Source organism: Erythrolamprus reginae, chromosome 7, assembly GCF_031021105.1.
Source record: "Erythrolamprus reginae isolate rEryReg1 chromosome 7, rEryReg1.hap1, whole genome shotgun sequence".
Taxonomy (NCBI): domain Eukaryota; kingdom Metazoa; phylum Chordata; class Lepidosauria; order Squamata; family Dipsadidae; genus Erythrolamprus; species Erythrolamprus reginae.
Window position 1 is genome coordinate 52,166,563 of NC_091956.1, and position 15,831 is coordinate 52,182,393.

General features: G+C 41.0%; 1 protein-coding gene across 9 annotated transcripts in view; it reads left to right on the forward strand.

Moving 5' to 3' along the window:
* Positions 1 to 15,831, forward strand: part of WWC2 (WW and C2 domain containing 2) — a 203,210-nt gene that overhangs the window by 168,611 nt on the left and 18,768 nt on the right. For all 9 annotated transcript variants that reach the window (XM_070757482.1, XM_070757484.1, XM_070757485.1 and 6 more), the window contains 4 exons: positions 3,440 to 3,632; positions 7,067 to 7,225; positions 12,049 to 12,197; positions 13,974 to 14,160. In XM_070757482.1, coding sequence (XP_070613583.1) covers positions 3,440 to 3,632; positions 7,067 to 7,225; positions 12,049 to 12,197; positions 13,974 to 14,160 — 688 coding nt within the window. The remainder of the gene's footprint in view (positions 1 to 3,439; positions 3,633 to 7,066; positions 7,226 to 12,048; positions 12,198 to 13,973; positions 14,161 to 15,831) is intronic.

Here is a 15,831-nt window from a genome sequence, read left to right on the forward strand (position 1 = left end):
TTGTATTTCTAGATGGAAAGATTTATAATTTGCAATAGCTGTTGTAAGAGGCTAATCTTAGGTAGTTTGCAGTGCTTAAGTGGGTGCTAGAACAAATCAAATATAATAAATTAACCATACCTATTGGTACATCCAGACTTTCTATCTTTCTCTCCCTGCCTTTCTCCCTCTTTCTCTCCTTTCCTTTTCCCTCTCTCTATCCTACTTCCCCCTGTCCCTCCTGTCTATCTCATCCTCCGTCTTCCCTTTCTCCCTTTCTCTCCCTCTTTCCTTTCTATCTTTCTCTCCCTACCTTTCTCCCTCTTTCCCTTCATCTCTCCCTCTCTCTTTATCTCAATTCCCTCTTTCTCCCTGGGCTGCTGTGCCTGCCCTGCAGCCCCACCACGGATGGACTGCCTTAGCATTGGCGCCCCCCTCCCACACACGCTGCAGCTCCCGGACCATCGGTGGCACACGCACACACACACCCCACACACGCTGCGTTTCTCCCTGCGTTTCTCCCTCTTTCCCTTCATCTCTCCACGCACATGCTGCAGCTCCCGGACCATCGGCGGCACACACACACACGTACACACACCCCACACACTGCGTTTCTCCCTGCCTTTCTCCCCCTTTCCCTTCATCTCTCCACGCACATGCTGCAGCTCCCGGACCATCGGCGGCACACACACACGCGCACACACCCCACACACGCTGCGTTTCTCCCTGCATTTCTCCCTCTTTCCCTCTTTCTTGCTCTCTCTCACTCTCTCTTCCTTCCTATCTTCTCTCTCTCTCTCTTTCTCTCTCTCTCCCTTCCTTTCTTTCCTTCTCTCTTCCTTCTACTTTTTTCTCTTTGTCTCTCTCTTTTCCTTCCTTCCCCTCTTCCCCTCCCTCTCTTTCTCCCTCTCTCCCTTTATATTTATCTCTACCTTCCTCTCTTCCTCCCTTTCTCTCTCCCTCTCGTTCACTTTTCTCTCCCTTCCTTCCTTCCATCCCTCCCTCCTTCTGTCCTCTCCTCTTTCCCTCCCTCTCTTTCCCTTCTTTCTGTCCACATCTCCGGCGTGCAGCTGGCTTTGCTGACTGGCACAAGGCTCAAGCCAGCTGCCCTGGAAAGCCAGGAAGGTCCTCCTGCCCCCCCCCCAGCCGAAAACACAACGGAGGTCTGCCACCACCAGCTTGAGCCTCCCGTTGCTCCACTCGGTTTCGCCTGTCATCCTGGACCTCCGTTGTGTTTTCGGGGGGGAGCAGCGGGAAAGCCCTGTGCCGGCCAGGAAAGCTGGCTTTCCGAGAAAGCAGCGCGCTTTTCAAATGTGCTGCTTTCTTGCAACTCTTTCCTGGGCAGGGGGGAGGCCATTCCCCCCCCCCAGGAAAGAGATGCAGGAAAGCAGCGTGTTTAAAAGGCGCGGTGCTTTCTTGGAAAGCTGGCTTTCCTGGCCAGCACAGGGCTTTCCCGCCACTCCCCCCAAAAAACACAACGGAGGATGACAGGCAGGGCGAAGCGGGGTGGAGCTACAGGAGGCTCAAGCAGGCAGTTCGGCGGAAGAAGAGGAGAGGGGGCGGATCAGGAGGGCGAGGGGCAGCGCCTTCTACTTCCGCCGCCCCCCCCCGCAGGCTGGCAGGGGGATGGGGATTGCGCGCCCGTGGAAAAGGGTGCACGGGGGGGTATTTTGGGGCGCGCGTGTGTTCACGCGCGCAGCTTACGGGGAACGGTGCTTTAAACTGGATTTGTGTTTTATGACTACTAAGAAAGCTCATTAGTAGTCCTTAATTAATAAACTAAGATTTGTACAGACTATGTGTGTGCTGCTTTCTTTGTGGTCCCTAACTGGGAAGAACAAAATGCTCTGCTCCATCTAGTCATTCTGACTCAACTCCAGATTAAGGGATTAAAGGGTTGTAAAAAGGGAGTGGTTACATTTCCACTGATGCAGTTTAAAATTGTATTTTTGATTTTTTATAACTATACAACACTGCTGGATCGTCTTCAGTAACCATTTTAAGAAGTCCTGCTACTATCCTATTAACTCAGCATTTAATTTTTGCTTTCTAACTCCAATTAAAACTTTGTTTGTTTGTTTGTTTGTTCGTTCGTTCCTTTGTTCATTCATTCACTAATTCATTCACTGATCAGCAACCTAAAAAAGGAAGTAAAAGACAACAATTACAAGAATTGGATGTAATTGCTGTATATATCAGCAACTATAGAATAAATCAAGTATGGTATATCTGAACATCCATATTTACATAACACTAATAAATCTAATCTAATAAAAGTATACATTAAAATATATATAATTTAAAATTATTTAGAATTTGGCTACTGTGCGAGTGGTGTTTGGATTTGGGTCTTAGAAAAGAAGATGTGCATAGGAATTATCTACTATTCTGAGAAATCTCTCTAATAGAAGGGGTATGTACATTGATCTGATGTCCCTATAGAGCTCACTGCACAGTAAGACATTTGAGATATCTTCAACTTTTCCATTGTCACATGTACTATTGGGGTTTTATCACATCTGCCCTGCAGGAGTGCTAAGAGGAGAAAACAAAGTTCCTTCATTTCCCTCAGTATTTACAGGATGCAGTGTCTTGTGCTTCCTGCAGAGATGTTCAAGTGACACAGAATATTGTTGTAGCAATTCTTTGCAGTATTGTTTATCTTGAGCAGTAGTGGCAGGGAAAGATCGTTGTTAGTAGACTTGATAAGTCTTGGAAATTGTTCTGTCATGTTCCTAACCCTGACATCTGACAGAGAGAAGACTTTACAAGCCAACTGGTTGATTTGCCATACATTTATTTTAATTCCCTGTAGTGGTGAATCATTAAGTACTGTGATTCTTCTGGAGATTTATCCATAAACCACCAGAGAATGTGCTTTCCTGCTGTTTTCAAGAAAGGAGAAAAGTATGTTTTGAAAACTGATTCATAATGCATCTGTTATTGTGACTCTGGAACAATGCTGGTAGAGTTGCTACCCTCACACAAGCATTGTTCCTATTGCTGTTGAATATAGCAGCAATACTCTCAACCTGTCAAAGACTAGAACATTGTGGAAATGAGGCAGGAACATTTCCTTCCCTTCTAATTTAGTGGGAGAATTTATTAGGGACTAAATTTCTAAACTCCCCAGCATGCTAAGTCTCCTATTTGCTCGCCTCCTTAAATCAAGCTGCTTTATAGTCATCTTACAGATTCTGCTTGTTCTGTAGGAAGCCACTTGTATCTCACAGGACCCTTGCAGTCGGCATTTGTGAATGTGAAATAAATAGAAACCTAGTGTATCTATGGAGGAAGAAAGAAGTTTATATTCCCTGCTTGATGTCTCCCATTGTTTTCTCATCCTTAAATGGGAAAAATATGTTTGTCATTTCTAAATAAGTAAATTGCATAACATAATATGGAAAGACACTACGGTGAATTTAAGCTATCTTTCTGTTATTTTTCTTCTTGCCTTTAGATATATTAGACTTGCACTTCTTCCACCTTCAACTGATATCAGCTGTTTATTCCGTACAAAGCTCCATCCTGCTACTGAACCTCTTTTATTTAGTGAAATGTTCAGAACAGTTCTTTCCCAAGGAGCCTTGCAGGAAAAAACCTTGAGAGTAGATATCTGCTCTGTCAGTAAAAGTCACCAAGAAGAATGTCTAGTAAGTATCCTTACTTAATATGATAATTGGTTTTATTTTGATCTTTTTCTCCCTTTTTAGGATGTCTTTTGCACAATGTGTTAACAATCTATGTAGGTCTGGGCATAGTACCACTTTCATGGGAGCTATACTTCCTAAAGATTTAAATAGCATGAATCTAGTGTAAATATTTCAGGAGGGTGGTTTAAATGTGATTTCCCCCAATTGTACTTCATGTTTTATTTCCTATGTTATGTTTTGCATTGCTCCTAGGCCTGCACGGTGGGCTGTTCTAGAAGCTACAACTAAAGTAATACCTAGCAGCTCAACTGCTGATTGGAACACTGTAGATACATCACACCCAGTGAAGGGCTACCAAACTTTTTAGTACCACGCTGTGGGCGTAGCGTATGCAGGACACCCTGCATTTTCAGTGCAAATTGGGTACTCTGGGATACTCTCCATTTTCACTACCCCACTGCATCCCCCCCCCCCGGTCCGGCCAGTAGCCCACCCCTGATCATACCTATACCAAAACATCTACATTATCTGTCCTTCTGCTTCTAAACAGATTCAAGATTAGTAGGAAATTAGTATTAGTTTCTATTTAGTATTGGTATTAGTCCTAAAAAGGGAGCATGTTATCTTTTTTTTATTTATTTATTTATTTTGTCCAATACACAATGAGGGTTTTAGTGGGTATATATCTATATACACATAGTAAAATACATGATGAAGGTTATAGAGGAGATACTCATAGTAAAATATATCTATGAAAGAATAGAAAAGAAGATATAGTAATAGAACATATCAATGAAAGAATAGAAGAAGAGATATAGGAGTAGAAGAAAGGTATAGGAGATATAGGAGAGTAATAGGACAGGGGACGGAAGGCACTCTAGTGCACTTGTACTCGCCCCTTACTGATCTCTTAGGAATCTGGATAGGTCAACCGTGGATAATCTAAGGGTAAAGTGTTGGGGGTTTGGGGATGACACTATGGAGTCCAGTAATGAGTTCCACGCTTCGACAACTCGGTTACTGAAGTCATATTTTTTATAGTCAAGTTTGGAGCAGTTAATATTAAGTTTAAATCTGTTGTGTGCTCTTTGTTGTTGTGTTGTTGTAAGAGAATCTTAGCATTCTCTTGTATGTAATATTCCTAATATTCCAGATACATTATGAATCAGAACAGATACATTATGAAATACAAGAAAATGCTTATCTTAGCATTCTCATGTATGTAAGGTACTTAATGTTCTCAAGGTGAGGTCTTGCATTCCGTACCGCACGCAGCATAAGTAAATAGTCTCAGCAGTCCTCTGCAGAACATCACTCCAGTGCAGCCATTTACTCCTTTAAAAATCCATTCTTTTCAGGGGGGGGGGGTGCTTTTCATCAACCACCTCATTTTTATTAATATTTTTAATCCTGTTAATAACTATCTAGCACTGTTTTAAAACATTAACTATTTCTGGTATTAATGCAAATCGGAAATGGTATGCAAATATTTAAATAAATAGAAATAATTGAATTTACTTTCCTTACCCCATTTACTTGAGAGGCTAAATGCTTGAATAGTTTTTCACACTCAAGATAATGAAGGAAGCACTTCTGATGCCACTACAGAGAAAAACTGCAAGGCTTTGCTTGTTATAGCCTTCATTTAAATGAGGAAAGGAAGAAGATAAATATTTTCTCTGTGGGTTTTATGATGATGCAATTTCCTGGGTTAATATTTATTGTGGTAAACCTTTTCAAAGAGCAGTCAGGACATACAATTTGGCCAATTGAATGTCTATACATTCCATCCATCCATAACTGTACTTAATTTATTTGAAAGTGTCTGGCGGTGACTTTGGTCCGTAGAAACTATGGTTACTATTTTTGAGAAGTGTTATTTCACCCAAATATAAGCCAGGAAATTTAACAATCCCATACTTGGCCTTTCCGATGAGAGAGCAACCTAGCAGAAGCGGATTCCTCTTACTTGTTGCTACCAGTGCGCATGGGGAGTCTTGTGTGCGTGTACGTGTGGCCCCAGTGTGTTTTTGCTTCCACGCATGCGCAGGAAGCAAATATTCACCAAAACCTTGTGAGCTGACATGCGCGTGAGTTTCCACTGATTTTTTTTTGCTTCCGCGCATGTGTGGAAGAAAAAAATAGCTGAAATCGCACACGCGCAAACGTCCCCTCGCAAGATTTTGCTTCTGTGTATGCGCAGGAATGAAAAAAACCAAAAATTAAAGAAAAAAGATGGCGGCGGCCAAAGGACTAGCACCAGAGTGGTCACGTGCAAAGTACATGATCTGGCAACCCCTATCGTTGCGCAGTTGCCTACTACACCAGTAACAACCCAATTCTGCAACCTAGGACATCATTCATGCAAAACTTGTATCTGACTTTAGTGGCAAAAGTGCCATACAGCAAAAATGTTCCATTTCTTGTATATAACATTATTGTGCTTAGAAGCAGACTTTTTATTTTTCTTAATATTCTTCAAGTTATGATTCCTATCTGTAGTTGATTGTAAAATGGAAGTGTAATGATAAACAATTTCAGACTCTGATAGATTATACATTGATGGTGCCAAAAGCATTTTTGTACAATAAAGCTATCAAGATATGAAATTTTATTTTCTTGCATATAAGGCCATTTTTTTCTCACAAATAAATTGGACTAAGGCCAACTATATTTTGCCTCAGGCATTAACCTAGGCAGCGCTTTCTCCTGCACTCAATCTATTGCAGTGATCAAATTTATAGTGTATAACTTTGTTTTCTTTTTGTGTATGTATTGTATGTCTGATCTATAATTAATGAATTGGTTTGTTTATTTTTTCTTTATATATACCCCTTTTACCAAATAAAATCACCAGATGAATATCAATATCATAATCCTTTCTGTTTTCACCTGCAATTCTTGACTAGTCTCTTGGCACTTTAATGTTTTACATCCTTTTAGCTTACAAGCCAATGGACCCCTGTGCCCTTAATCCCTCAAGATTTATCATGAACCAGAATTACTTTAGCATTTGTGCCAACTGCTCCAAGTAAATCCCATTCATCTTCCCTCTTTCTTTATCTTTAACACGTTTCTGCAATTTCCCTCTTGAGAAATAGATGAATCCTATTCATCAGGCTTTTATAGAATGGCTACCTCACACATTGCATTATAACCGTAATAGAAAGGATCACTGTGTATGATGTGGAAAGTCTTCCTTACCTAATACTTATAAAACTTAGTTGCATTGTCATTTGACTTCAATTGTAATATTAATCTTAAGTGTTGTATTTTAATCCAAAAAACATAAATATATAAATGAAGTTTTTAATAATTATAATATAAAAAGGCTTTGGGGAATAATTTTTGACTGCTTAAAGAAAGAAAACATTTCAATGATATTTGTCTGTGCATAAATTAAAATTCTGTAACAAGTATACATTGTGTTGTAGGGTGGAATCCAGATACGTCTGGGAGATGTGTCCTTTTCAAATGAGATAGCTACTCTGTGGTATAATTTGCTATCTTCTAAGCACACTGCTGGAAAAAAGAATGTGAAGCCAAAGAAGTATTCAGTCTTTGTAGCAGCCAATCCATCACCTGGTTCCTTGGTAAGTTGATTGCTAGAAAAAACAGTGGCACCAGTTAAATAGTTGTGCTACATTATTATGTGTAGCCTCCAGTTGCTATATGTCTCATTATCATAAATAGAAGTATAATTAGGCTTCCGGTTGTCTTTTTCTGCTTGCAGCAATGGCTAAACAAACAATGAACATTATAAATGAATTGCTAAATCTTGATTATGAGGAAAGCAGTAAGCCAGAGTTCCTTGTCAGAATGTATTGCTAAAAAACAGAAGCAAATGCAGTCAAGCTTATGTACAACTTCTTCATTGTAAGAAACAGGGTGCTTATCCTAACATCCAAACATTATTTGTTGGAGTACAAGGGAATCACTTGTAAAATTGATATTGTTGCATTAACTTTTTTTGTCAGTAGTTTGCTCACTTGTGTAATATAATGGTTAAGGGGTTTGAGAGGACTGCAGAGACTCAAGTTCTAGTCCATCGTTAGGCAAGTCACTGACTAATTTTGGACCACTTTTTCTCCTTTAGTCCAGCCTATATTGTTCATTGTATATTGAACACCTACAAACAAATAAAGGTATAACCAGTAGCCAACATGAGTTCGTCAAAAATATATCATGCTAAACAAATCTTATTTCATTCTTTGACAAAGTGACTAAAAGCTGTGGACATTGTATACTTAGATTTCAGGAAAGCATTTGATTAAGTGGAACACAACCTGCTTCTTGGCAAGCTAGAAAAATGTAGTAAAGATAGCACCACCACTAGATGGGTCTGTAACTGTGTGACAAATCATACTCAATATGTAGTTCTCAACAGAACTATGTACATCTACATGAGAAATAAGCAGTGGGGTACTCCAATATTATATTTTTGGTCTAATACTGTTAAATATCTTCATAAATGTTCCAGATGTGGGACTAGAAGGGGAACATTTAAAATTTGGAGATGACACCAAGCTGGCAGTAATAGCCAACACACCAGAAGACAAGCTCAAGAACAAATAGATCTTGACAGACTTGAACACTGGGCCCTAATTTTAAAAAAAATATGCGTAGATAAAAGTAAGGTTCTACACTTAGGCAAGAAAAACCAACTGTATAGATAAAGATTAGGTGAAACTTGGTTTAGTTCCAAAAATTGTGAGAGGAATTTTGGACAATCACTTAAATATGAGTTGTTGTACAGCACCCAAAAAAGCAAATGCAATCCTACTCTCAATCCTTTCCAACTCTGGAAAAAATGTAGAGAAGAGCAACAAAAATGATTAGAGGACATACGAAGAATGACTACAGCAGCGGTCCCCAAACTACGGCCCGCGGGCCGGATGCGGCCCAACGAGGTCTTTTAACCGGCCCGTGGCAAGCTCACGAGATTTTACTGGTCGATAAAATAAGCTCCCGAATCTCCTGTCAACTCACCGCGGTCGGCTGCTCAGCGAGGAGAAGGTGGAGAGGCAAGGGGGCGGGGAGGAAAGCGGACCTGCAATTGGCCCCTTCCTTTGTCGCCTTTAGGGAGAGAAACTGTTGCTGCCCTATGGCAGAGCAGCAACAGTTCCTCTCCCTAAAGGCGAGAAAGAAATTGGCCAATTGCAGGGCCGCTTTCCTCCCCGCCCCCTTGCCTCTCCACCTCCTCCTCCCCTCCTCCTCCGCGGTGAGTGAAAAACTGTCCACTGAAAGTCACAGCTAAGTGCACCATGGCTAAGTTTGTGTGTGGGGGGGAGGCGGCTGCTTGAAAACCCCTGACCTCCATCGCCTCCCCCCCACGGCACAAGGCGAGCACACCTCGCCGCTGACACAGGCGGCGGGGACTGCCCTGTCCCCCTGTCCCCCCTGCGCAAAACTACGCAGCCCCAGATCGCTCGCTTCTCCAGCCAGCAAAGCCGATTGCCCGGCTTTGCTGGCTGATGCAGGAAAGGAAAGCCTCACATTTAAAAAGCACGCCACTTTCTGGGACTACGGCGCCGTGGTGGCCTTCAAGCGCGGCCCTTCGCGGCGCCCCCCACCCGTTCCTGCAGGAAGAGATCGGGCACTTTACCGGGAGGTGGAGGCGGCGTGGGGCCGGACGCTGGGTGCCGGGGAGGGCGAAGGAGTGGACGCGCCTCTCAGCTGCAGAGCGGAACGGGGATGGAGATCCGCGGCGGAGTCCGGCGTTGGGAGCCTGGGGCCATGCGGGACCGTTCATCCAGGCTTGCCGGTCCACGCGCGCCTGGATGAGCGGTCCCGCATGGCCCCAGCGCCGGACTCCGCCGCGGATCTCCATCCCCGTTCCGCTCTGCAGCTGAGAGGCGCGTCCACGCCTTCGCCCTCCCCGGCACCCAGCGTCCGGCCCCACGCCGCCTCCACCTCCCGGTAAAGTGCCCGATCTCTTCCTGCAGGAACGGGTGGGGGGCGCCGCGAAGGGCCGCGCTTGAAGGCCACCACGGCGCCGCAGTCCCAGAAAGTGGCGTGCTTTTTAAATGTGAGGCTTTCCTTTCCTGCATCAGCCAGCAAAGCCGGGCAGTCGGCTTTGCTGGCTGGAGAAGCGAGCGATCTGGGGCTGCGTAGTTTTGCGCAAGGGGGACGGGGACAGGGCAGTCCCCGCCGCCTGTGTCAGCGGCGAGGTGTGCTCGCCTTGTGCCGTGGGGGGGAGGCGATGGAGGTCAGGGGTTTTCAAGCAGCCGCCTCCCCCCCCCACACAGAGATAAGAGAGAGAAAGAAAGAGAGGGACAGAGAGAAAGAAAGAGAGGGACAGAGAGAAAGAAAGAGAGGGACAGAGAGAAAGAAAGAGGGACAGAGAGTAAGAAAGAGAGGGACAGAGAGTAAGAAAGAGAGGGACAGAGAGAAAGAAAGAGGGACAGAGAGAAAGAAAGAGAGGGACAGAGAGAAAGAAAGAGACAGAGAGAAAGAAAGAGGGACAGAGAGTAAGAAAGAGAGGGACAGAGAGAAAGAGAGAGGGACAGAGAGAAAGATAGAGAGGGACAGAGAGAAAGAAAGAGAGGGACAGAGAAAAAGAAAGAGAGGGACAGAGAAAAAGAAAGAGAGGGACAGAGAGAAAGAAAGAGGGACAGAGAAAGGGAGAGAGAGAAAGAGAAAGAAAGGTAGAGAGAAAGAGTGAGAGAAAGAGAAGAGAGAGAGAAAGAAAGAGGGGGGAGAGAAAGAGGGAAAGATAGAGAGGGAGAGAGAAAGGAAGAGGAGAGATAGAAAGGGAGAGAGAGAGAAAGGGAGAGAGAGAGAGGGAGAGAGAAAGAGGGAGAGATATAAAGAGTGAGTGAGAGAAAGAGAGAAAAGAGAGAGAAAGAAAGAGAGAGAGAGAGAGGACAGAGAGAAAGAGAGAACTAGAAAGACAGAAGGACAGAGAGAAAGGGAGAGAGAGAGAAAGGAAGAATAAATATTAAATATTGTATTTGTTCCCATTTTGTTTTTTACTTTAAATAATGTATGTGCAGTGTGCATAGGGATTTGTTCACACGTTTTTTTAATAGTCCGGCCCTCCAACAGTCTGAGGGACAGTGAACTGGCCCCCTGTGTAAAAAGTTTGGGGACCCCTGGACTACAGGAATTGGGTATGTTTAATCTAATAAAAAGAAGGGGAGACATTATAGCAATGTTCCAATATTTGAGGGGCTCCTTCAAAGATGAGGGGTTCAAACTATTTTCCAAAGCACTAAAAGGCAAGACGAGAAATAGTGGATGGAAACTAACAAAGAAGAGAAGCAACCTAGAACTAAGGAGAAATTTCTTAACGGTGAAAGCAATCAACCAATGGAATAGCTTTCCTCAGAAATTGTGGGTTCTCCATCACTGGAGACTTTTGAGGTCTCCTACTCAAGCAGGGAGTTGGGTTAGAAGACTTCCAAAGTCTCTTCCAACTCTGTTATTCTATTGTGGGGAAGCATTAGAGGAAGGAATGCTATGTGTGCCACTGTGAGTTCCTACACCTAGAGGAAAGATGTTATTCCTAAGTCCTTTCTGCTAGCAAGCAGCTGATTTTTTTTTTCACAGAATGTAACTTTAGGGTTTATGGTCTACTCTATTTTCCCTATTTTAATTTCATTGTATTTGAGCATCTATTCCAAACAACTGAATGTAGGTTAATACAGTACTTCATTTACACTAAACCTCAAATCAGTGCATATTTTGTTTTTGTTTCCTTTGAATGATAGGGAGTGAAAACAAAATATTTTGAAAGAATGTATACGCAAAATCTAGTTCATATGAATCTCATACTCTAGACAATTCCCAGCTTTAAACTGGAAAATCAATTGTAAAATCTGGATTAATGATTTGTAATTGTCAGAAACCAATATAACTTGTTACTTTTGCCTACAATTTGTGAATTAGAACTTAGTCTTTAATGATCTGTATGTCAGTATTTTTGTCTTGTCTACGCCATTTTTGAAAATAAATTTATTTATTATACTTAAATATAAAGTTTTGTTGTAGGATATGATTTTCACAATATAAGTAATGCATTCTAAGATGATGTCATGTAGCAATTCAAGGTTTAAATCATGATGTAATCAGTGAAGGGCTACCAATTTTTTTACTACCACACTGTGGCCGTGGCTTATACAGGACACCCTGCATTTTCTTTCAGTGCAAATTGGGTACTCTGGGGTGGAGCTCCATTTTTGCTACCCCACTGTGCCCCCCCCCCCCCGGTCCAGACAGCAGCCCATCCCTGGATATAATCCTACTCTCTGCAAATACTTGTGTGCTTGTTAAATTTAATCTGAAAAGTTTCAGCAGCTTTGTGATTTTTCTGAGCTCAGTCCATGTACACAATCATTAGAGACCCAGATGTATTATTGGTATTACTTCTTACATATTTTAGTATAAATAAAGCTGCTTTCTGTGTCTTTGTTAGGATGCGGTCTCAGCATTGTTGGAAAGGACATCAGCGGAGCTGCAATCTGTAGAACAAGAATTGGCAGAGAAAGAAGAGGAAGGGGAGGAGGAGGAAGAAGATGAGGAAGCACAGGATACCCAGGAAACACAAAGTTCTGAGGAAGACTGGTAAGCTGAACTCTTTTTATGTATTGGTTATTCACAAAATAGCATTTAAAAATTTGAAACATACAGAAAGCAGTAGGTAGGTAAGAAAGATAGGAAGAAAACCTATTATTCCTTTAAAGAGAGCATGCATCTAGCTAGCAAAATATAGACTAAATGCAAAAAGTATGAACTGAGGATGTATCCTGTCTGTATTTTGCTTTTGTTATCATGAGCTTCCCCTATTTTTGATCAGAACAAAGATCCATATAACATCTTACTTCTGGTAAATTTAAGCTGGGCATGAAGGCAGTAGACTTTTCTTGCCTCTTCTCTTTTAAGAAAAGCTTATTGGTAGCATTTGTCTCTGAAAATATGAATCACTTATTTCAAAGAAGCCTTTTGTTAACCACAATTTGGAATGTGGATCTTTCATGAAACATTTATTTATCTATCTATCTATCTATCTATCTATCTATCTATCTATCTATCTATCTATCTATCCCGCCCCTCTCCGTAGACTCGGGGCGGCTAACAACAATAGTGAAACAACATATAACAAATCTAATATTTAAAATAATTTAAAAGACCCTAATTTAAAAACCAACCAAACATACACACAAACATGCCATGCATAAATTGTATAGGCCTAGGGGGAAGAGAATATCTCAGTTACCCCATGCCTGACGACAGAGGTGGGTTTAATATCCAATATGTGTCAATTTACTTGGATTAACAAGTTTTTATACAGAAATATCCTAGCTTCCCCCTGCCCAAACTAAAATGCATGTAATTATTAGTTTTGTGGGAGGAAAATGGGGGGGGGGGGAAGGAATCTACTTAACAGGTATTCATCTGGCCAGCCTCCTTAATGTGGTCAGTTTCAGCACATTATTTTATCACCTGGTTAGGGCTAAAAAAAATCTTCTTCAAAGGGAGTAACGAAGAAAACAAACCTGCAAAGATTTAGGGCTGGAAAAAACTTCTTTATAGGGAGTAGGAATGAAAAAATCCTGCTAGCTGGGAAGATCATTAGGGTCTCATTTGGGCTGGAAAAAAGGGTTTTGAAAAGCTAAATTCGGAATTTAATACACACTCAAATTTTCTCATTTAGGGAGGGGAGAAATGTGTCTTATACTCCGAAAAATACTGTAACTGTATTAAAAAAATACAGGTGCAGAGTATATAAAAATACAAACTTTAAGCGACTTTAGTCAAAATGTATGTTTCAATGAATCCCTAAGTAAACAAAAGCTGACATGATCTCAACATATCATTCTTCAAATTTGTGTGCTGCGTATTCAGAGAAAGTAAAAAAGGGTATGTGACAGGTTCAGACATTTCATTATAGTTGATTGAATTTTTGGACCTTCCTTTTACTGCAAAGTTGTTTGAAAGGTGATTGACTTGTTGGGCTATAATTAGCTGGGTGAGATATTTCCATAGATGAATGGATGCTCTAACTTTCTATCCACTCAGGATATTATTGTTATTTTATCTATTTGCAATATCCATTGGCTCCACTAAGTGATTATGCAGAGGATGCTATATCTATCTTCCGAAATATCTTTGAATATCAAATTTACATTTAATTTTATGATGTTCTAACACAGTAAATTTATAACAAATCCTTCTGCTTTTTCCAAAGAAGAGAATACTGAAATGTTCCAGAAGTTTACTTCTTGCCAAAATAAGTTATTGATAATGTCACATTCATTGTATGAATATTAAGATCTAAATATGCTGGTATTTTATTTTTCCAACTACTTTAGTAAGTTAAGGGTAGATTTGTTCTCACAGGGTCGGAATACTGGCAGAAGTATCCAGAGAAGAGGAGAATAAAATCAAAGAGACCAGAGAAGAAAAATGCACAGATAGCAAGAGAATGAGCTTTAATTTGGAACAGGCAGGTGGTACTGAACATGAAAAAGACAACAGCCCTACAGAAGTGGATCTCAACAAAGAAACAATAGAATTCCCAATACTGGTGAGTATTTTAAATTACATTTCCTATATGGCTCAGAAAGCCTTTTATCGCTGAGCCATATTTGTCATCGCAAACTTCTCAAAATGTTTTCAGTTAAATGTACAAACTTAGTGTAGCATTTAATATATGTAGTGTTTTTGAACTGGTGCTTTACAGACTTGGAAATGTTTGGGTTTTTTTGCATAGTACAAAAAAGAGAAGCAGCAAGGAAAAAAACTCGTTAGAGCAGCCACAGAAAAATATTTAGCTTGCTAGTTAACATTTAATGCTTATTTGTTCGATAATTCATGTTTAATAATGGATGTTTTAAATATTTAATAAGTTATTTAATGTTTAAATTATACTAGCATACACACTTAATATTTTTATTTTTGCAACTGTTTTGAAGTTTTAATAACAAGGACCAAGCTCTTAAAAACAGTGCTAGAAAGTGGGGAGAGGGAGGTGGGGGATGTTATATATGTGATGGATGGATGAATCAGTTCATTTTCAGTTCATAAACTATAAATTTTGCAAATGTTCATTTGTAAATCTGTTATGCCTTAATCCCTTTTTAAACTAAATTTTTATATAAAAATCTGTATTTAAATATTTACATTTGACTATATTTTTTCTCAAAATAAACAACATATTTTATATGATCTGTGATTTTTTTAAGCCTGGAATTTAGAACTGCAAAACAACATTTAGAAAATTATGGAAATTGAAATTCACTAGAAAGTGTGAGCCAATTTGTTTCTCTTCAAATACACATTGTTCAGGCATCCCATATGCTAGAAGCCTAAATGCTAATATTTAATCCAAGAAATATAGGTCGACTCCTAGGTCCCTCCCTTGTGGGGTTCCTCAGGGGTCAGTCCTCTCCTCCCTGCTGTTTAATATCTACATGAAACCGCTGGGTGAGACCATCTAAGGGCACAGGGCGAGTTACCATCAGTATGTTGATGATACTCAGCTATACACTTTCACCCCGTGTCCACTCATTGAAGCAGTGGAAGTGATGTGCCAGTGTCTGGAGGCTTTAGGGTCTGGATGGGTTTTAAGAGACTCAGACTCAATCCTGACAAGACGGAGTGGCTGTGGGTTCTGCCTCCCAAGGACATGTCCATCTGTCCGTACATTACTCTGGGAAGGGGGAGTTCTGACCACCTCAAAGAGTGTACACAATTTGGCCATCTTCCTTGATCCACAGCTAACTTTAGACCATCATCTTTCGGCTGTGTCAAGGGGGACGTTTGCCCAGGTTTGCCTAGTGCACCAGTTGTGGTCCTATTTGGCCAGGGAATCTCTGCTCACATTTGCTCATGCCCTTATCACCTCGAGGTTCGACTACTGCAATGCTCTCTACATTAGTGTTCAGGAACTTCAAATTGTGTTGTATGATTGAACTGTTATGATTGTTTTTAAATATTGGATTTTTAGATTGTAATTTTAAATTTAATTATTTATTTATTTTGTTTATTTATTTATTTATTGGATTTGTATGCCGCCCCTCTCCGGAGACTCGGGGCGGCTAACAGCAATAATAAGACAGTGTACAATAATAATCCAATACTAAAAACGATTAAAAACCCATTAATATAAAAACCAAACATACATACAGACATACCATGCATAAAATTGTAAAGGCCTAGGGGGAAAGAGTATCTCAATTCCCCCATGCCTGACGGC